The sequence below is a fragment of the Athene noctua genome, chromosome 2 (assembly GCF_965140245.1).
Source record: "Athene noctua chromosome 2, bAthNoc1.hap1.1, whole genome shotgun sequence".
In the NCBI taxonomy this organism is placed as follows: Eukaryota; Metazoa; Chordata; class Aves; order Strigiformes; family Strigidae; genus Athene; species Athene noctua.
This window is the reverse complement of record NC_134038.1, coordinates 67,508,665-67,530,913: the sequence shown is the minus strand read 5'-3', so window position 1 is coordinate 67,530,913 and position 22,249 is coordinate 67,508,665. Positions and strand designations below refer to the sequence as shown.

Below are 22,249 nucleotides of genomic sequence, written 5' to 3'. Positions count from 1 at the left end.
AAGAGGAGGACTTGAAATCATATTTTCTGTGTCCTGGATGAGGACTGTGGCTTCCAATACTTTGCAATCTGTTGTCTTATCTCTTCTTCTTTTCTTTCTTTCTTTTTTCTTTTCTCTCATTCCTGAAACATTTCTGTGAAATTTTGACTGAAGAACATGTTGATTGAAATGAAAGCTTGATATTTACTGATAAAATATGATATAAAGTTTGTGACTACCTGTTATGCAGGCTTTTTCTTAAGCATAAGTAACTTTGCACTGTGCTGGAGGGGGGGGAGAAACACCTGAGAACTTGTGGGGTTTAAGGATGCTGCTTACATTAGAGTTGAAAAAACATGTGAAGGTTTTGGGGTTTTTGTTTTGTTCTTTATTGCCAAATGTCAGCATTACTCTTGCACCAATACCAAATGCCTCACTTAGTCACCAGTAGCTATTTCCTATAAAAAGACAAGTGCAGAACAGCAGATCAGCCAAGGAAGTTCTGAGAAGGTGGTTGCTGCTGGCTCTCCAGGCTTCTTACCACACTTGACCCAGAGAACAGATAATGTAGGCAAGATTTGCAATCCTTTATGCAGTGTACTGGAGTTCTCCAGCAGAAGCCTCTGTGATGGCTGGTAAATCCTTGACCAGGTATAAAGAGCAAGGCCTCAAAGCAAAACACTCATATCTGTTCTAAAGATCAGCTGAATTATTTCATGTTTGTTCTATTTTTGGTGTTCGCCAAAAATAGTTCAGACATCTCATTAGAGATATCTTGGGTTTGTTTTTTCTCATAATTGGCATATCCTTTTCATTAGGGAAGGACAGATTTTCATTTCTGTTAGCGTTGTGAAAATCTAAAGCCACTCAAAATGTATTAGCAAAAACTGTGTTCTGGTGATTAAAGGCAAATACACCTTTCAAAGCCTAATAATTTTTCAGAGATTAAAACTAATGGCTACATATCCACCACCTTTTTCTCTTCTTTCAGACAATGACTATTGAGGCCCATCGAAGAGTGGTTGTGGAATACATCAGAGCAATCATGTTAAAACGCATATCTTTCAAGAATGCAGAAGAGAGAAAAGAGGGTGCAGAAAGAATGATCAAAGAAGCAGAACAGTTCAGATTTCTTTTTAAGAAACTTGCAGCTGTAAGTATTTGCTTTGGGTAATACCATTAACCTGGTAATTCATAATAAACGACACACGTTTACTGCTTAGGGAAAATGGCTAGAGAGAGATCTCCCTGTCTCCAAAGTGTTGGGTCACTTTGTGAATATTAAGGATGCCAGAGCTGGGGGCGCAGAGTTTCTGTACACACACAGCCCTACTGCTGAAGTTCCTGAGCACCCAGTTTCTACTGCTTTGTGTTTATACAGCTCTCTGCAGTTGAATATTTGAATGGTCTCACGGGTACCCTGAATTCGTAGTAGTAAGTGAAAGGAAAAAAAAAAAGTGGTTGTTTGTTAAAGTAATTGCTTTACTTTAAATTTGCTTTTCCTGGCTGGAAGAAAGAGTGATACTGCATTGAGCAGATGCAGTTACCTATTACCTAAGTAACACGTAGTGTATTTCTTTAGAATCAACAAGATAAGGATGTTGACCCCATTTAAAGTGCTGTAGAAAGAGAAAAGAAAGGCCAGAAAAGGCATCTGAGAAACAATGTACAAGATAGTCCTAAAATGAATACCAAATCTTTTTTTAACTGTGTACGGAGCAGAAATCTGCTGGAAAGCTCTTAGGGTCAACAGACGACAAAATGTGAAAAGAACGCAGAGGAAGATAAAGCCTGAAAAAACTGGAGGGGTGGGGAAGGGGCAGTGTTCGTCTCTGCTCACTGCGGAAGATGTTGGGGCAACTCCTGCATCAAAGCCCTTCGTTATGTGGGATTCTGTGTAAGATCTGTTTCAGATGAAGGCGTTGGTAGAAGAGGTTATGGAATAAATGAAATAAACAATACCAGATTGTCAGGGCCAGATGACCTGGAACTAAGAGCACTAAAATAGTCCAGAGATTAAATAGATATTACAGTTGTTGACAGCTGCCTTGATGGACAGATGACTAGAAGGAAGTTAATGCAGGGATGTTTTTTTAAGTAATATTTCAGAAGAGATCTGGCTTTCATATCAGTTATTCGTAATGTTTATGCTGGCAAATTAGCAAAAGTTAGACTAGAATGCATCACCATGTGGATAAATACAGCATTACTGTCTGTAAGACAGAGCTTTTTTTACTGGTATTCTGAGGGTAAGTCTCTGCGTGAAGAACAGGGAAAGAGGGAAGAGACTTATGGTGACAGTTCACAAATCTTTTATTTTCTTAACATTTGAATATTCAGCTCTTTGGGGAATTCAAGAGCACTGTCGGACAAAATACTAATGAAGGGATTGTTTAGAGATATTGGGGTGATCACTTTGGTTTTGGGGTTTGGGTTTTTGGGGGTTTGGTTTTTGTTGGTGTGGGTTGGTTGTTTTTGGTTTTTTTTTTTACTTTTCATCTTGCAGGGCTCTGGAGAGGACACTGAAGGGCTCTGTGACATCATTGAAGCCATTGCAGAGGTTATCAAGCTAACTGATCCTTCACTGCTCTATCTGGAAGTTTCAACTTTAGTCAGTAAATACCCAGATATCAGGTAATTTTCTTTGCCCTCAAAGTTAAGATAGATAACATCATAGTTTCTTTGTAGTCTTGGGCAAATTTTAAAACAACGTGTAGTTCATGTTTTTCATATTTTATGGAATGTAGTACTTTCTTATGAAAAATGATGCTAATATAAAATATATGTGAGCTGGACTAGGAAGTACATGTACTTAAGTACTCGGTGGTACAACAAATTACTTCTATTCTGTGTTTTGGGAGGATAGAATATGTTTTAGAGTCCTAAGAGCAGCCACAACAGTGCTTTTACATTGAGCTGGAAAAGCCAGTTCTGAATGACTAGAGATTTGATTAAGAAATAAAGTACACGCTGTAACTGAGTGAAAGGATTGCCAATCAAATGATATTTCTGACAAACTCTTATTTGTGCAAAGTTTCCCACTAATGCCAGTTTTACCATTTTCTTTTGGCAGGGATGACCATATTGCAGCTTTGCTGACAGTGAGGGGCGATGCCAGCAGAGATATGAAGCAGATGATCATTGAGACGTTGGATCAAGGTCCAAGCCAACCAAATCCAAACTATGTGCCAATCTTTAAAGAAATTACAGTTCCTACTCTAACTGTGCCAAAACTACTGAAGTAATTGACAGTTCTGTGTTTGTGTGTCATTACTGGTCTGGGATCAACAGGTTTGAAATACTTGAGCGCAAATTTGGCACTGCTGTTTCAAGCAAAGTTCACGATGCACCAGTACTTGCTAGGCATGATTCTTTCTAGAGACTCGGATGTGGGAAAATGTAGTCAGATTTCTGAAAGAAGATGGATGTAAAGGTCATGTTTGAAGAATGAAGCTCCTAATGGCCAGGAGGCATTTTACTGACCCATTTGTTACAGCTGGTTTTGCTGTCAGCAAATACATTTTTCTCGTGGAATATGTTTGCACAGTGTGCTGCAATGCCATATAAAGATACTTACACCCAAAACAACAAAGCTGTATTAGTGCTGGATAAACTAACATACATTGCTTACAATACCTAAACAGGCTCCTTCAGAACAGTCTTTATATGGTGCTGCATTGAGCATATATTAATGTCCTTGGTCCACTTTCACATTATACTTTGTGTATGTACTTACTTTGGTGTAAAATAGTTTATTGCAGAAAACATTAATTATGAAATCATCATCAGTTTCCTGGCTAAGGAACTGAATGAAATTGCTACCGTGCAATTTGATTATAGGGTGAATAAATAAAGACACAGAGGTACATTTTTTTTCATTGATTTACTAAAAACAGCACATAAAGCACCACCCCTTCAATAAAATGTTAAACCATTGCTACCTTAAACTATGTATTCTTTGCATCCTTATAGATTTACAGTAGATTTAAATCTTCTTTTTATTTGTTTGGTTGAAGTGTGAATAAACTCTGGATTTAATAGTTTTCTGGAAATGGGAGATACTGTTTTTTATTTCCACACTGTCATGGCTTAAACCCAGCCAGCAGCCAAACACCATGCAGCCACTCGCTCACCCTTACCCCACCCCCAAGGAATGAGGGAGAGTTGGAGGGGTAAGGGCAAGGAGACTCGTAGGTTGACATAAAAACAGTTTAATAAAAGTAATAATGAGAATAATAATAGAAAATACAAATGGGTAATGCACAGTGGGATTGCTCAGCACTCGCTGACCGATGCCCTGTTTCTGGCTTGTGAGCCCAGAGGAGAGAGAACCCTGAAACCACCATCCCGAGAGCCCCACTGGAGTTTCGCAGTCCACCCTTATCTATGTACTGAGCATCATGTTGGATGATATGGAATATGTCAAGGGCCAGTTTGGGTCCGTTGTTTTGGTTCCTCCCTCCAGCTCCTTGTGTCCCTGGACATGGGCAGGAGGATGTGAGAAGTTGAAAAGTCCTTGATTTCTTAGCAGCAACTAAAAACATCAGTACATTATCAACATTCTGCTCGTATCAAATTCCCCACTGAATCCAAAGCACAGCACTATTCTAGCTACTAGGAAGGAAGGAAAAAAACACAATTAGCTCTATCCCAGCCAAAAGCAGTGGACACAATATTTTCAGATTAATGCTTAAAAGCTAATTTTCAGTAATATTATAAAATATTACTAGAAAATTGTGAATTTAAAAGGATAGGTACAAGGAAGACACAAGCCTACTTCGTTGTAATTAACATGCTGGAGTTTGTATATGTAACTCGCTTGGCCTGTGAGCACCCAGACGTGCCATTCCACTGCTTTGCCGTCTTACCCCCGAGGAGATAACGTGCAAGGTCAGCAGTACGGACAAAGGATAAAACAAAGATTGTGACTTCTCTCACTGATAGGGAGCGTGTCCCAAAAGCCGAGGATGGTTCAGCAGAGCGCCGAGCTGTACCTGAGGAGTTGTGGTGCCGTGTGGGGCCCTCCAGGTCCTGTGGGACCTTACGCTGTTCCTAGAAACTGCAGCTAGGGGGAGGGGAATGAGGCTGAGTTTTGGAGGCTTGTGTACAGTTAAGAACACTGACTCATCGGGCTTGTACTTCAATTTCAATCTCTGGGCTGTACCTGAAATTCCTGTTCTGTGGGCTTTCGATCTTCAGTTTGTCCCAAGCCGTTTATCGGGCTTTGTTCCTCCCTATCCTTCCTCTGCAGCAGTAACCCTCTGTCTCTTGGAGGTTAAACTCCTGCCGTTTCCCCTCCGTGACAAACCGCCTCCCCCGACTCTCTCCCTGCCTGCCGGGGAGCCGAAACCCTCACGGCGGCCGAGGGCTGGCGTGGGGGAGCGCCACTGAGCTGGGAGCGCCGCGCCCCGGCTCCGGCCCTGCCCCTGCCCGCCCCGCTGGAGCTCACACCGCCGCCCCCACCGGCTCAGGCTCAAGCAACGGCTCCGCCCGCTGCCCCGGCCGGGCCCGCCCCCGAAGGCGGAGTCCCCGCGGGACACCCCGGGAGAGCGGGGCGCGGTGGGGGGCGGACCCGGGGCCCGGCCCCGCCCCTCAGCCGTCGCCGTGGCAACAGGCGGGGCGGCGCAACGGCTCCTCTCGGGATTCCCCGGGGCGGGGCCCGCGCGCGCCCGCCCGGCTCAGCGACGTCACCGGCGGCGCTGCGTCGAGGCGGCGCGTGCCGGAAGCGCGAGGCGGCGGGCCTGAGCGGCTCCGCGGAGGGGCCATGGCGGCGGGGTACCAGCACCGGCCCAACGGCGGCGGCGCCGCGCTGCCCGACCCCGCCTTCCTGTGGAACGTCTTCCAGAGGTGAGGCCGCCGCGCCGCGCCGCGCCCCGCTCCCGGGGCGGGGTCCCCGCGGGGCGACCCGCCTCGCCTGCCGCCCTACCGGCTGCCGGGGGGGGAGGGGGTCCTTCCCTCCCCAGCCCCCCTGGTCACCGGTCCTCGTCGTTGCCGGGTCGCGCTGCCGTGTCCTGCGGGGGGAGTGGCTGGGGGGCCGCCGTTGCCTGAGGTGTCACCGGGAGGGAGCGGGCGTTGGGAGGTGCCCGGAAACGGTCAGCTGCTGGGGAAAGCCTGTCCCCGGCCCGGGCATCCCGCGCACGATTTGTCAGCCTTGGGGCCTTGCAGGGAGGGTTAAACGTCGCGGTTATATCCCTGCAGGAGGAATCTGAGGGGGAGCTTTGAGAAAGTCTTAAGGAGGAATGAGTATGGCTGTATTTTAGAGCGAGGGAAGAAGTGAGAAGGTAACCTTGAAAACGCCGAAGTAATTTTTGACCTGAGAATCCAGACAGGATTGGAACGTCTGGAGGATCAGTGTAGCAGTACAGCACTCGTAAAAAGGAATCTGGTAAATGCTTAATGGCAAGCTTAAAAACTACCAGCAAATATTCTCTTGAATACAGCTGAAGCAGGAACCTGCAAGGGAGTGAGCAGGCCCGTGCTGAAAAACATGCTGTTGAGACTGCAGTAGTAAAGAGGCTAAAGGACTTCTTCACTCTTGTGTCCTCTCGAGGAAACTGAGGATGTTCCTACGTTGAATCTGTTTTTATGGGAGATGTGTCAGAGGTTCTGTCTTGACTCAAGGGACAGAAAGAAGAGGTTAAGGAGTAGACAAACAGTGAGCAGTTGCTAAAACTGGCGATATTTGCTTAGTAACTCAGGAGTGACTCAGGAATGTGGCAGTTTACCTACTCAGCCTTCTGTAGAGCCTTCTGTAAAACTGTTTCATCTGAGAGCTTGGAGGAGGCGTGCTTGATGCCATTTCTTTTTTTAAAGGGTCCAGAAAGAAACTGATCAACAGTCTGACTTCAGCACCAGGCAAACCAGTAGAAACGATTTTAAATAATGTAGCTAGTCAGTCAGGAGGGTTGCATGACTTTTACTAAAGTATTCCTGTCTGGGAGACTACTGCGTAAGTCTTACTGTGTAAATCTTGGATTATGTTTGATAAAGATTGAGTATGGATATCATGGCTGGAACTGGTGCAGTTGATACAATCTGTGTCACTTTCAAAGAGAGTCTCAACACAGAGACTATAAAGCCCTGTAAAGAAATCCAGTATACGCTGAATGAGAGGGAGGGTCCTTCGGTGAATAAATAACTGACCTTAAAAAAGAAGACTGCAGGGTTGTCTGCCACACTATCAGATGGAGCTGTTCTGGCAACTTTATTTGGTATGTTCAGGAGCAACTGGGGGGGAAAGTGGGTGGATGGTCGGATGAAGTTTGCTGGTTACACAAACTGATTCCCATAGTAAGTGAGGCCTGCGAAGATGTGCAGGAGCACCTTACAGTCCTGAATGACAGGGTCACGTCACCCTGTCATGGCCAGATCATGATCCCTGTATGATGGTCAGGTGACGTTGGAGTAGATACCTGATGTCCATGAGAAAGACCCACTCTAACTTTGTGTCATTTTGTATATAAAATGAATGTGCTCTAAGCTGACTGATGATGCTCAGGAACAAGATAAGTAGGTCATACCACATTTTTATTAAAATATCAGTTTAGCAGCTCACGGAAATAAAAAATATTTGGAATACCTAGAAAAGAAATAAGAGAATAAAAAAAAAAGGAATATCTTTTTGCTATTATAATCGATGAAATTTATGCTTGCAATTGGAATGTTGTATGCAGCTTATAATTTTTGAGATGAGGAAGAATGAACTGAAAAGGTTTAGAAAAAGGCAACAAGGACTAAAGGAGAACAACAGCTTTTGCAGAGGGATCAGCTGAGCAGGACTCTGGGATGATAGTAACTGAGGGGAAATAAAAACTGTCTGTGTCAAGGGGAAGGTTCTTCTTCTAAAATGGAGGGAAGTCCCCAACACTTTCAGGTTTCCTAAAAGAAGGCATGATCCTGCTTTATTTTGGCAGACATTCCATAATTTTTAATTCTGGGATAGAACTCCATTCTCTAAGGCAATAAACTGTGAAGGCTCAATGGAGCTGGCACCTGCCTGTGTTTTTTCACTTTTTGAACCCCTTTGAAAGGGATCAAGGCCCTGCAGTCAATTCTGTCAGTACTTCACACTGGTTACATTAGTGACTTTCTCTCTGTTGCCAACATCTTATTGAGAGAAACTGGGTGCCAAACTTAGGGCTCCAGTTTGGGAGCCAAACAGCTTACTACTATGACATTAGGCATTTTGTGGATTTAACCAGCATGGTCTGCTCTGCAGTTGTTTTAAAAATAAATAAAAACTCTTGTGTGGCGTATGCCCAAACTGTTTTATTCTCTGTTTGTGTTTTTGTGTGTCTCTTCACTCCTAAATTAAGTGTTTCAGGGTTTTTGTAGCTTTTGTCATATTCTAGAATGTCTCACTAGTCTGAATGAAATGTTTAATTTGCAGTAACTGTGAAGGGTTTAGCAACTAAAATGCAGTTAGTGACTTTTCAGGAAAAGATTAATTATATCTGGTAAGAACTGGAATGTTGAAGTCTTCTATAAGTGGAACCAGTTAATTTCAGCGACTTAAAGCTTACTGCTCTTTTTTTTTTTCCCCTCTTCTTTTTTTTTTTTCTTCTCCCAGGGTTGATAAAGATAGGAGTGGAATAATATCTGATAATGAACTTCAGCAGGCATTATCCAATGGTAAGTCTGTAAATGAACAGTGAGGTAGTCCAGTAAGTTCATTAACTTAATGTTAAATTTTGTGTGAGACTGATTGCTGGTAGGGGAGAGAATGTTCCTACCACCGATTAATACTACTTAATCTACAGCAAAAGGTTGAAGGGCAGCTAAAAAAGTGAATAATCTTTCTGATTTTTTTTTTTTTTCCTGAGCCCATTGTTTGGTTGTGTTTTTTTTTTTTTTTATTTTAAGGGAAGGTTTTTGGTTGGTACATGTTAGTAAGAATGCATTATACACTGAGTACCTATTGTAAACATTATTGATTTGTATTCGGGGGGATGAAGGTGTGCACATCCTTTTGTTTTTTCCAGTTCTGCTTCCTAGAAAACAAAAGTGGTGATTTATATGTTCCTCTCTCATCACTACTGAACCTTTGCTTTTTAACCTGGTATATAGTGTATAACCTGGACAAAGATCAGACATTTACAACCAGTCTTTTTACTGCACATTAAATTTTTTCATACAATCTGATGCAGGAATTGAAGATGGTAATTTTTTTTTTTTTTTTTTTCTCCAAATGAGGCATGTTTGGATGTTTTTCCTAACAAAGTAGAAAGATACATTCTAGATCTAGTATTAAAGCTTTCCAGCAGTCTGTCAGTTCTCTGTCATAATGCTTAAAGGGTAACCAGGCGTCGTGGTTTGAACCCAGCCGGCAGCCAAACACCACACAGCCGCTCACTCACCTTCCCCCACCCCCAGGGGATGGGGGAGAGACTTGGAGGGGTAAGGGCAAGGAGATTTGTAGGTTGACATAAAATCAGTATTTGAAATAAAATAAAAATGTAAACAAGTAATGCACAGTGTGATTGCTTACCACCCACTGACCAATTCCCAGCCTATTCTCAGCTAGTGAGCCCAGAGAAGAGAGAACCCTGAAACCACCATCCCGGGAACCCCAGTGCAGCTTCCCAGTCCACCCTTATCTATGTACTGAGCGTGATGTTGGATGATACGGAATATTCCATTGGCCAGTTTGGTTGGGTCCATTGTTTTTGGCTCTTCTTCCCTCCAGCTTCTTGTGTCCCTGCACACGGGCAGGACTTGAGAAATTGAAAAGTCCTTGATTTCTTAGCAACAATTGAAAACATCAGTACATTATCAACATTCTGCTCGTATCAAATCCCCTACTGAATCCAAAGCACAGCACTATTTTAGCTACTAAGAAGGAAGAAAAAAAACCCAAACAACACGACAACAACCCAATTAGCTCTATCCCAGCCAAAACCAGGACACTATGGTATGGTCAAATAACTCGCAGAAGTAAAATAAAAAAAAAAAATAATTCCAGTAGCCTGTTTTTACTTTCCTCTAGTGACAGGTGGGTAAGATTTCCTTTGTGGGGTTTTTTTCCACTTAGAGAACTGAAAAGTGTGTGCCTTTGAGCTCATATGAAGTTCCCCTTCTCCCAAGGTTTAATTTCTTCATCCTTCCTGTGACTGAGAAGGGCTTAAACTGATGTTGTGAGCTGCAGTGCATGCAGGCTGAAAGGCTCCTTTTTGACAGTAATCACCTGACTTGAAATAAATTTGGATGGCTATATTTAGGAAAACTGTGGTCTTGTAAATACACTGGATTTACTAGAATATTTAATAAAATACCCGATCTATTAAAGGCAATATATTGTAGCTGCTGCACTCGATCCATAACTAAAATACTAATTTGAATACCAACTTCAGCAGAAGCTACATTAAATTGATTAAGACACTTTTAATTTAAGATTATAGTGCTGTTTCTAATGATGTGGGAACCTCGGTTTACCTGCCATTTTAAATATCTTCTCATCTGATTGAATTTAACGGTAATAGACAGTCATGACTACCTGAACTCTTTTCTTTCCTTGTTTACAGTGTAGATTAGGAGTTTCAGTGCTTTGCAGTTATGAAGAATCCCCAAGTGAATTCACTGTTAGGCAGAATATTTACAGAACTGTAAGCTTTCTTCATTCTGAGAGATTCTAGCTCTTGTAGACCAAAGTCACTAACAATTCACTATATTATTTTCAAAATATTTCCTCTAGTGGATGGGTGTGTGTAGACTGTCTCCTGCAGTCTAACATGGGCTAAAAGAATGTTATGTGTTAATTTCTAAAACATTAAAAAAAGTCTACATACTGCTCATTAAAATTTGAAGTTTGATGTGTTTTTGACATTCAGCTTTTCAAACCTGTCAAGTTTATGCAAATAAATAACAGTCTGCTTACCTGGGAGGGACCGATCATCATATAGCTGTTTGCAGAAGTAAATCCTACGCTTCCTTCTTGGTTTTTATTCTGCACTGCCATGTAAATTTAATAGTAAAGTCAGGGGAGGGAAAGAGTCACCTGTTTGTTGGAACAGGCTGCAATCAGTACAGTTCTTCGGCACTGGTGTTACTTGAGTTTCACTATATAGTGTCTCTGAGTGTTTTGAAAATTTCAACATGAAATAAGTGAAATTCCAAACTATATTCTGTTCAGAATTAAATGCTGGCACCCTATTAATAATTCCATTATTATTTTGTCAGGAGACATACAACTCTAAGGTACTGATGTTCTCTGTTTCAACTACTGCTTAAGCATTTTCAGAGCGGTTTTTACTCTCCCCTGCTTATGTTTCTCTTTATGTGCAGATAGTCCCATGGCCTGCCTACACTGTAGGGCTTTTCCCCCTGGCTGCATCTGTAGACTGATACAGTTTCCCTTCTGTGGGAGAAATTCAGCACTGGTATAAGCACTACTTAACCACCACTGTTTGATCCAGCAAAGCTGCCATGTCCTCACAAAACCTCCTTAATAGCAGCGCAGACTTTCTATTTGCTATTTGTGGGCAGCTGACTGTGCCGTTGCAAATGCCTCTATAGTACCTCTAGTCTTGCTGGCTCCTTTGTGGTCCCTCAACCTTAGTGAATTAATACCTGCCTCTCGGTCCTCCTGGTAACTTTGCAGCCTCTAGAGAATTGATGGTGAAGCACAGTATTTCTCTTAATTTAAAGCTTGTTGCTTCCTAGCACTCTGGAATGCTTCCAACAGACTGAAAACTAGTCCAAAGTGACTAGCCTGTCAAAAATATATGGAGAAGTTCAGAGCTCCTCTTCAGATGATTACTGCTCAGACCCTTCCAAGCAGCGACATTTCTTAGTCTGAAAATACCAATTGTTTAAATTAATCGATTTATTGGTGGAGGTGGGATTTATACTAAACTCAACTCTAAATTTCACATGGTAATGTCATGGTAGGAACCTTTTCTTTTCACTTCTGTCAGAAACTAAATGTCCTGGAGTTAACACACCTGTAAAACAGGAAATAAGCAGATGGGTTTTTACTGAGGAACAGATATAAAACCTTGTTTAAGTTATAATTTAAAACTCTTTTGCTCACATCAGTAGAAATAGTGGGACTTCAGTTTTGATCTTGCCTTTTAGCCAACACCTCTTGCCTACCTGCGATGAAGAAAGTCCTTTAGTTCTTCCAAGCTTTTTGTGATTTTTTTCTTTGGTGCAGCCTGGAAAATTTTGGGGTTTTTGTAGTATCTGTAAAGCATTGGTCTGAATTGTCAAGAACATTATTACTTCAAAGTAGACTTATAATATGCTGGCTCCATGTCATCCAGCTCTGAATTCACTGTTTAAGGCTCTCTCCTAATTTGTTAGTTGGTTGGTTGCATTTTTTTTAAATGTTACTTAATATTGAGGAACTAAGCAATTTTCTCTGTTTCAGGCACGTGGACTCCATTTAATCCAGCAACAGTCAGGTCCATTCTTGGTGAGTGTAGTTGTGTGATGTGAAAGTTAAAATACTCTTTTGTGATCTGTTCAGACAATTGAGAATGCTGTTAATTGCTGTACTGTTGTTTTTTCTCCAGACAGCTCAGCAGTAGTAAGTTAAATATTTTCCCTTTTGAATAATACAGGAATGTCCTTTGCATGCACACACATGCACTTGTCAAAGTAGCCTGAGAGAATGTTACAGCTACAACTGAATAGAGAGTAAATGTAATTTATGTGTGGGGAAACTGTCAGCTCAAATATTCTGAAAAGATGTGATACAGCTTGTCTTCATTAACTGTTTTTCCTGTCTTGCATTTTAATCCTATGTTCTGCTCCAGAAAGACCAAACAGAACCTTTACAATGTTTGAATTCTTTAGCGTCCTAAAATAATTGCCAGTAGGGTGGAAGATGATGGTGGTAGAACAGAATGATAAAAATTCAAGCACATAAAATCCCTCATATCATAGAGTTCATAAATCCAAGAACTGAATGTTTTGCCTTGGTTTTAATAAGTATTCAACAGCAGTCAAGAGTTCCATTGCTGTGCAACATGCTGTTTGTATGACAGTAAGTCACATGCAGATGAATATCCCAGACTTTTGGCAGTCAACAGATGTTGTAGACTTTTCCCAAGTCCTTAGAAAAGAACAACCCTCCTCTCTTTTTGTCACTGGATGATCAGTCAAACCCTAAATACTTTCAGAGTGGATATGAAAACCCAGGAAAAAAAATATTCTGTGATTTGTCATGGTCCTGTTTTATCTTGCTTTATCTTATCCTCCTTCCATGGAAACCTGCCTTTTTTGGCAGAACTTTCCAAAATATCACTTGTATTTTTGCAATTTCTTTTCTGTCTTCAGTACCTTCCACAAAGCGCTCTCACTTCCTTCTTCAAAATGCTAACAGATCTTACTGAAGAGTAGTAGGATTAAGGTTTTATATGTGTTTCTTATTTCAGGCATGTTTGACAGAGAAAACAAAGGTGGCGTGAACTTCAATGAATTCACTGGAGTCTGGAAGTACATCTCAGACTGGCAGAATGTCTTTCGAACGTATGACAGAGACAATTCTGGAATGATTGACAAAAATGAACTAAAGCAAGCACTAACAGGTTTTGGTAATTCATTTGTAATTACAGTTTTTATGACTGGGTTACGTCATCAGGTGAACTTCTTGGTAGGGCTGTACTGCTTCAACAAATGTGACTATGAGACAGGTGAAACGCGGTTACCCTTTTAGGTATAAGGGACCTTTAAAGATGCCACAAGAACTGTTTAAACTATTCCCTTTAATGGAAAAAATGGAACTGGATGTGTCAGTCCATGGGTGGAATGTTTTCTGTCTCCCCTGTTAGCTGCTATGAGAGCATTACCCATACTCCAGGTAAATGTCTGAACTTCCAGAGGTACCTGATACAGCTTCCTGCTTTTTAAAATTAAGCCAGCTGTCTGCACTACAGTAGCATTCTGATGGCAAAAGGAACTTTTATTTGACTGCACTTAGAAAAACTGGAGTTGCAGCCCTGAAGTGTTCCCTCAACCGACTAGTCACTTTAATCAGTAATTATGTTTACTGTGACTCTGTTTATAATTAAGCATGGTTTTTACTGCATGCATTTTAGCTTAACACATAGACATTTGGCCAAAAAAAATTTCTCTCTTGTAACTGCTTACTGTTTTCTGGTTTTGTTACACCTGCCTGCTAAACAGACTAGGGTTTTTTATAGAAGGACTGTGGTAATTGAAACCTTTTAAAGCATTTCTCCTTTCCAAGGTTACCGACTGTCTGATCAATTCTACGATATCCTTATTCGGAAATTTGACAGACAAGGAAGAGGACAGGTTGCTTTTGATGACTTTATTCAGTGCTGTGTTGTTTTACAGGTAAGAAAGGAGATGTACTTTAATGTCAATTGAAAAAAATTCCCCTTTTCTTAAATGTTTATTGTTTTCAATTTAACTACAATATTGGACCTAGAACTTGCTTATAAATAAATCATTTGGATAATGTATAGGAGAGGTGCTTGAAACACTTTCATTTATTGGTCTTCACTTGGTTATCCATTTGCATCACGAGTAGATTTGATACCATTTTTTTTGACCTGTTAAATTTCTTAACAGAGGGGGGAAAAAATGTAAAATAGTCTGCGTTTTAAAAGGCAAACACTTAAGACTATTTCCATCAGTTTAATACACACACTTCCTCTGGATCTTGAGCGTGTTAAAACTGGAGTGTGTCATATCCCATGGTGCCCATAATTCTTGTAATCTAAATTGTGAGGGTTTTGTATATCTCTCGGTTCAAGGCTCTGACTAAAAGGAATTTGACCTAGCAGCTGAATTCAGTCTTTTGGCACTGCTGTTCCTGCAGAGGCAATGGTAGTATAAGACATTTCAAAGAAAACAACAAAAACAACCTTTCAGTAATGGAAATGCATCTGTGGAGAGAGAAAGAGAACTGTAGTTTTACAGTTGTGTTCTTTTGTTTAGAAATCAATACTGGATGATTCCTCACCTCATTGCTTAAGGTTTCTCTAAGTGTATCTGACTTTTCTTCTGAAATGTATGTAGGACTTTGGGGAAAAGTTGGGAAACCATAGCAGCAGACAAACTGAGTTTTAGTAGGATAGGAGAGTGGTTGTTCTTCTTACATTGGCCAGCATTGCAACAGTATCTTAAAGATGCCTTCCGATATGCAGAGTGAAGAGCAGTGCCCTGTAACAGCAGTATCTCTATTATTTGCACACAGGTGTTCTGTTCTTCTCATTTTAGCTTTATGTCTGTAACCTTGAGTTTGCTGAAATATCAGTTGCCTTTATATTCATTTGTAATATAAGACAATTATACTTAGTTATAAACTAAACATTTGCTAAGGAGGGCTTTGAAATGGAGTATCATTCAGCTGGTGTTAGTGAAACCATGCTGGTAGTTATTTTGGTCCACTCTCCATCCTGCCTGGCATCTCTGGGGTTATACAGAGACAATTGGGATACTAATGATAAAGCATATTGAGCTTAGAGGATGAGAAATGGATAAGGTACTCATCAGATTCTGTCTCCAGATGACTTCCAAATGTCTCATGAGAATTGTGCATTGTTTTTCCCCCACTGTAAAGCTAGGTATAAAAAGCTGTCTGGTCTTAAGGTTAGATAAGAGGAAGAAATTCTTTCCTGTGAGGGTGGTGAGACACTGGCACAGGTTGCCCAGAGAGTGGCTGCCCCCTCCCTGGCAGTGTTCAAGGCCAGGTTGGACGGGGCTTTGAGCAACCTGGTCTAGTGGAAGGTGTCCCTGTGGCAGGGCGGTGGGTGGGGGCAGAACTAGATGGTCTTTAAGGTCCCTTCCAACCCAAACCTTTCTGTAAGGAAATGACTAGATAAGGCGGTTTTGGAATCAGATCTGCTGCACAGCTCAGGCAGGAGCCATGGCCAAGAACAACCTCTACAGTCCTGTGCATATAAAGTGTGTACAGAGGGGAGGGAACAGGAAGTGTTCATAAAGCTATGGAAAACAAAGTGGCAAGGGGAATACGTGGCAGTCTGAACTTTCCCAAAGCACAAAACTGTGTGGCTTTTTCCCCCTTTTCAGAGGCTGACTGATGTGTTCCGACGATACGATACTGATCAAGATGGCTGGATTCAGGTGTCTTACGAGCAATATCTTTCCATGGTCTTCAGCATCGTATGACACTAATAACTAGGAATTGCACACTTGCATTACACAGACTGGAGCTGCCAAATCATCCTGTACTGAAAAAGATTATTGATGTATTATAATGGATAAAACTTCACATTCTTAAATTTTCTATGTTGGTCATCACCTCCAGAATCTGTCCTTTAGTTGGTTTTTATTTTGTATTACTGTACAATATGACCATCTCTGCTTACTGTAGTACAGAAAGCACAGAATCTAGATTTAACTGGTGCAATGTCAAACTTAACCATCTTCCACATATCCTGCATGGGGAAAAATGACTCTTTAGAAATGCCAAATTAAAATAATGCTTGTTAGTTTATAAAAGAGTTAAAAGTCAGATGATGCACAACATATTTTGCATGTGCCTTACTTTTGTAAGAGTTTAATGTATTAATTTTTAATACAGAATTTAAAATTAAGTAAAAATATTAGATCAACTTTTCTAGTCTACTTCACTTTTTTACAGCTTTTTTTCAAGGGGGTGGTGGTTTTTATTTCTGTATTCTACTTTTCTATGGGTCAGGGGTCCCTCTCACTTAACAGCGATGGCCTTTTTCCTGTGCCTGATCCTTTTATTTTCTAGCTGCCTCCTCCTCTCAGGGTATCTGTGGGACATCTTCAAATAGAACTTCTTCACATCTGTGTCCAATACTGCATCTTCCTCAAGGAGTTCCCTACAAAAATAAACTGACATCTAACAACTCGGGATAGATAGTTCCCTCTGCTTAGTGGGCTCATTTAACATCAACAGTCTTCATTTTTGTGCTGAAGCACTTATTTGAAGTGGCCTTGAATTGACAGTCAAACATTCTCATAACCTTACCCTTCATCTCACTATTTACAGTTACTGAGGGACACAGTGGAAAAACTGAAGCAAAAAACTAATGACTGATTCCTGTCACACACCATCTCCTGCAGTAACTCTAAAGAAGCAACTTGGAGGAAGCAAAGAGAAGTTAACAAGTTCTTAGCTTGCTCTAAGAAAACCTTACACCAGCACTAGAACACTTACTTAAAAATATTCCAGCAGCAACATTACTTACCTGTAACTGCTACTCTTTGGGACATGTTTACAGGCAAGAGCTTTTAGCTTTTACCCAAAGACTTTTTCTTAAGCTGTCAGTCCTGTCCCAGCCCCAGCTCACTGTATGCAGGCAGTCCACACCCACCCCTTGGCTTCAAATCTCGTAATTACATGCAGGTGAGCTGACAGGAGCACCTATACGTAAACTGATGCTGTCAGTGATACCAAGCAGATACTCCAAAAGGGTTTGGGTCTATGCACAGAGACATCCTACCTGAAAAAAAAATCTCAGTGTTCTGATGTTATTCCCAAATGTCTCAGGTGGAGTAGCATCTGGTGTCAGGGTGAAGACAGCCAAGTGGCAACCATGCAGTTACCAAACATCTGTTGTGCAGAGAAGCTGCTACTAGTTGTCAAGTGATAATCAAACAGGCCCTTTGTGACAGTTCAGCAACATTTTCTAAATGCTTTTCTGGTGTGAAATATCTGGGGAGAGACCGATGGTCTCCACAGCATAAGCACACAGAGACAAGGAGCTCTCCCAAAAGGGATTGTTTCTGGGGGAGCAGGAATAGTGACCGGTGTCAGAGACCACCTCATCCAGCAGCCTTAGATGAACTGTGAGAATTATTTCTGTTTAAGAAGACAAGGGAGAAAGACTTCCAACAATTACTCCCTGAACACTACCTCCCCAGAAGGCTGAGACAATCACTATATATGTTCACTTCAGAAACAAAGCAATAAAAGAAAAGCCCCAAAGCTCTGGGCTCCAAAAAGCTTCTCCTTAACTAAATGGCCCCGTTCAAAAGCGCCTCCTCATTCCTTTCCCACTAAGGAATCTGCCCCTTCAGATCATGCATCAAATGAAATCCAGTAATCCTGGGAAGTGATCTGAGGCTCATCAGTAGGTTTGAGCTACAAAACTAGAAAAGCTGGAACCTGAAAAATTTCCAAGGCCATCTCCTATGAAGGATGTCTCCTCTTCCAGCCAACCTTGTTACACTTCACCACCTTCGGTGTAGAACAACAGCCTCCAGCACTTTCGAAAGGAGCCTCACTGCTGCCAAGAATCACCAAAGTGGCTCTGGGCTGGAACAACTCTTGTCTCCATAGGAAACGGACGCTTCTGAAGGTGTGAAAGCAGGTACACCACACACACACACCAAGGAAGTGGCTGGAAAGTAGACCGTTTATCTCCCAAAGCATGTTCTAGTATGGATTTTTATCAATGGCTTTTTAAGGAAATGTGAAATTGGTTCAAAGGGCTCTGGTGCAGCCTCAAAACTCCTGCCTCAGTGCCAAAGCTTGTGGTGTCAGTGTGCTAGTGCTGAGGGCTGGCAGGCATTTAAAGTGATGCTGGTCTGCAGGCTATCAATGCCTGCCTTGTGAAGGTGTTTCTTGAAGAAGAACCTGAGTGTAGAGAAACAGGAACAAGCAGAGGACTTATTCTTCTCCAGCTCTATACTACATGGGAGCAAGATAAAGCAAAGGGGTTCTTTGGAGTAAAGAGTAGACAGCCAGAGGTTAATTCAACAAAATTAACCACTGCAGGAAAAAAGAAGCAACAGGAGGTCTTGGCTTATGCTAGCCTGTTGAAGAAGTAACTGGTAGGATGACAGAACTTCCAAGGCACTTTTTTTTTTTCCCCATGAGGTCTTCTTACCTTCGTACCTTTGTGGACACTGCCAGCCAGGTGCCAAAAAAGTCAGAAGCCTGGATTTACGCTTTTCTTTTAAGAGCAATCTGAATCTCCCTTTAAAGGTGGCAGGGTTGAACTGAGTGAGAGCAAGTAAGACAGAATCCAAAGTCACCATCTCTCAGAGGTCATGTTTGTAGGATGAGCTGCTGGCTAGAGAGAAAGAAGTGAAACGGGCAGATAGATCCTCAGGGTGGATCCTGTAAAAGAAAACAGTCTGAGTTGCAAGTACCTGGCCCTAGAAAGGAAGGGAAGGTGTCACAAAAGTCCTCCAAATGATGCTTAGTACTCACAATTCTACACAGCCCTGGAAGAAAGGAAAAACATTAATCACTCCTGTCACAGGGGTAAACAATCCCTTTGCAGAGTTGCATCCTGAAATTGCTTCTGTTTCTTTTTGCCCTTCATTTGAATAGCAGGAAATTGGTAGGTATCTTGGGGGTACTGGTGGATGAAAAGCTGGACATTAGCCAGCACTGTGTGCTCACAGCCCAGAAAGCCAGATGTATCCTGGGCTGCATGAAGAGAAAGAAGTGTGACCAACAGGTTGAGGGAGACGATTCTCCCCCTCTACTCTGCTTTTGTGAGACCCCACCTGGAGTAGCATGTCCAGCTCTGGAATCTCCAACATAATGAAGACATGGACCTGCTCAAGTGGTCCAGATGAGGTCATGAAGATGATTGGGGAATAGAACACCTCTGCTGTGAAGAAAGGCCGAGAGAGTTGGGGTGGTTCAGCCTGGAGAGGAGAGGGCTTCGGGGAGACCTGATTGTGGCCTTTCAGTACTTAAAGGGGGCTTACAAGAAAGATGGGGACAAACTTTTTAGCAGGGCCTGTTGCAATAGGACAAGGGGTAAAAAGAGGGTAGATTTAGACTAGATACAAGGAAGAAATTTTTTACAGTGATGGTGGTGAAACACTGGAACAGGTTGCCCAATGAGGTGGTAGAGGACAGGGCTCTGAGCAAACTGATCTAGTTGAGGATGTCCCTGCTCATTGCAGGGGGGTTGCACTAGATGACCTTTAAAGGTCCCTTCCAACCCAAACCATTCTATGATGCAGTAATGCAGCTGAAACTGGCTCAGCCAAGTGACTGAAAGAAACAAACAACACACTGCTGGTAGTAATTGCACATAAGAGATAAGGCAGGTTTGAAGAGCATATTACAGGATACCACCAGCTTAAAAAAAAAAAAATCCCTACATGATAGTGTTTGTAAATAAGAACCAACAGACAATCACCTCAAGAACTTCACTGGTTTTGGTAAGAATTGAAAATTGAAACAGAAAAGCAGAGGGCATTTATAAGACTCCAAATGCTATCTACAGCTCAGGAAACCATCAGTAAATCCGTGCTGAAAAGCATTTCTTCTCAGCTTGGTCACTACTCCAACTCTGTTTCAAATGCAAGAACTGCTTCCCCAGTGCAGAACCCTCCACAACAGGAAGCAGGGACAGGAACTGTTCCTCAAAACAAAAAATAAGAAGGGAATGTGTAGGCAGAGAGAGCATCTAATTTGGGCAGAGATCATCCAGCAGCTGTATGCCACTGGGATATACAGTAATAGAGGTAACATCCCAAAAGGAGTGAGTAATGGGAAAAAAGAGCTCTTGACAACAACCTCACCTGAAAAGGTCTTAACTTGAATTGACAGAGTTGTAGCAGTAACACTGTCAAGTCACATTTTCTTTACGGTTTCAGAATTTCAGTTGCACTACACTTTCTGTGGATAAAAACTTACGGTAGTAACACATGTAAATAAGTTCTGATCATTTTTAAACATAGATAATAACTGATCAGTCTCATGGAGTTTTAAATCAAAACTCTGGCAGACAGCTGTGGTAGAAAATGGTGGTTTCCCCCTTTAAGCAAGAAGGTCTACTATGTAACTCCACAGATAAAAGTGTACGGCACAATTACTAAGCGTGAGCCACTAGAAACTACTTAAACCTTTCAGGGAGTATGAGAAGGAGAAAGGTAGTAAATAGGAATGAAAAAGGAAAGTGGATGTTTTCTGATGCACAAGCAAAACAATTACAGAAGGAGAATTTCAGGGAATTGAGTTTGTATGCTCTATAATAAATCACTTTGCTCCCTTTTTGTTAAAATTCACATGACCAGATACAAAAAGTTATTTTAGTGAATGCAGAAAATATATTATGACTGCTCATGAAGATTAACCCTGGTTTAGCACAAGTATTTAATGCACAGAGAAATCTTTCAGGTACTGATGAGAAGAAAAATGATAGTTCACAACACAGCAGTGAAAAGGAAAATGGACACTGGGGAGTAAACTGTCTCACTTCTTTTCTTTAGCTCCATGTAAACTGAATTTGGTACAAAGTAGACACCTAAAGCCAAGCATTCATGAGCACATGGCTCAGAAGTGTGGGGAATATGTAAGTATGGACAACTGATAAACATTATGAACTGTTAAGTACTTCTCAGTTAGTATGTCATTTTGATTATTTATTTTTCTCTGTTATTTTATCCGATTGCCTTATAGGTTCTACTATTTCTTAGTACGCTTTTGCCAGTAGAAAGAATCAGGATTTTTTATTTTAGTATGGATGAATCCATCAAATGAGTTTTTCAGCCAATTTTTAGCCATTTCATTCCAAACAACATGATAAAAAAATCTGCATGTATTTCACATCTCTTTTTACTCTGCAAAACCAAAAGTGACTAATATGCCCCATTACATACCAATTCCCCAGAACAGATTACATTTTCCTCATATAGCATCATTTTAAGACAGAATACCTTTGCTGCGACATTCTCCTTTGTCTAAACAGAAATGTAGTGTATCAATTTCTAAAAATATGCTAATTATAAAGGCTCAAATTAACTGAACTGGCCTTACATCTGTGTGAAGAAAAATAAACCTGTATTTTTATGCTGTGGACCTGTATGTTCAGTGAATATTCTTCCTAAGTAGGTAACATAAAATGAAACGTTTCTTTTTTTCTGAATTGGGAAGGGTCTTAAAAGGGTTATTAGCTTTTTGCTGACAGAATAACATTAACATATTTTCAAAAAATAACAAAAGATTTTTTCTGTAATATACTAAGATATAACAAATACATTAAAAAAGCCTAAACAAAATAGTATGTTCACCTCCGTTATGTGCAAGTTTGTGTTCCAGCTATACTTCACATGTTAAAAAATTAAACCCTACCTCCCTTTCCCCTCCCCAAACCAGTCAAACACAGAATTAAGTTCAGTCTCTTTCCTGAAAGCCAAGAGATGGAGATTCTCGAATCTGTTCATCTGTTTCCAGTTCAGCTGTTGTTGCTCCTTAATCTTTTCCTCTAGTTTCTACTAGCACATTGACTAATGTCTGAATATTTAGTTCTAGAAAGGGGAAATAAAAATATTTCATGTTATTTCACACAATAGAGCAGAGAGAACATAATAATGAAAGTTTTACTAGTAACTA

The 22,249-nt window shown here is 41.2% G+C and overlaps 3 protein-coding genes across 8 annotated transcripts in view; 2 read left to right on the top strand and 1 right to left on the bottom strand.

Moving 5' to 3' along the window:
• EXOC3 (exocyst complex component 3) overlaps positions 1-4,022 on the top strand; it is a 28,639-nt gene extending 24,617 nt beyond the window's left edge. For both annotated transcript variants that reach the window (XM_074899368.1, XM_074899369.1), the window contains exons 11-13: positions 971-1,132; positions 2,486-2,613; positions 3,053-4,022. In XM_074899368.1, the coding sequence (XP_074755469.1) occupies positions 971-1,132; positions 2,486-2,613; positions 3,053-3,224 (462 nt within the window). In that variant the 3' untranslated portion in view covers positions 3,225-4,022. The remainder of the gene's footprint in view (positions 1-970; positions 1,133-2,485; positions 2,614-3,052) is intronic.
• A 1,636-nt stretch (positions 4,023-5,658) lies between these two features.
• Positions 5,659-16,526, top strand: PDCD6 (programmed cell death 6). Of its 2 annotated transcripts, none has more exons than XM_074899367.1 (6): positions 5,659-5,826; positions 8,549-8,610; positions 12,347-12,391; positions 13,356-13,508; positions 14,171-14,280; positions 15,982-16,526. In XM_074899367.1, exons 1-6 carry the CDS (start codon positions 5,744-5,746, stop codon positions 16,078-16,080), a joined length of 552 nt encoding a protein of 183 aa, XP_074755468.1. In that variant the 5' UTR covers positions 5,659-5,743; the 3' UTR covers positions 16,081-16,526. The 2 variants fall into 2 exon arrangements, with proteins under 2 accessions (XP_074755468.1, XP_074755467.1); XM_074899366.1 differs by having other exon boundaries at positions 5,662-5,826; positions 13,356-13,514.
• Positions 16,527-16,628: 102 nt separating this feature from the next.
• The window catches only part of LOC141957596 (uncharacterized), a 40,131-nt gene continuing 34,510 nt past the window's right edge, over positions 16,629-22,249 (bottom strand). For all 4 annotated transcript variants that reach the window (XM_074899364.1, XM_074899361.1, XM_074899363.1 and 1 more), the window contains one exon: positions 16,629-22,164. In XM_074899364.1, coding sequence (XP_074755465.1) covers positions 22,109-22,164 — 56 coding nt within the window. In that variant the 3' untranslated portion in view covers positions 16,629-22,108. The remainder of the gene's footprint in view (positions 22,165-22,249) is intronic.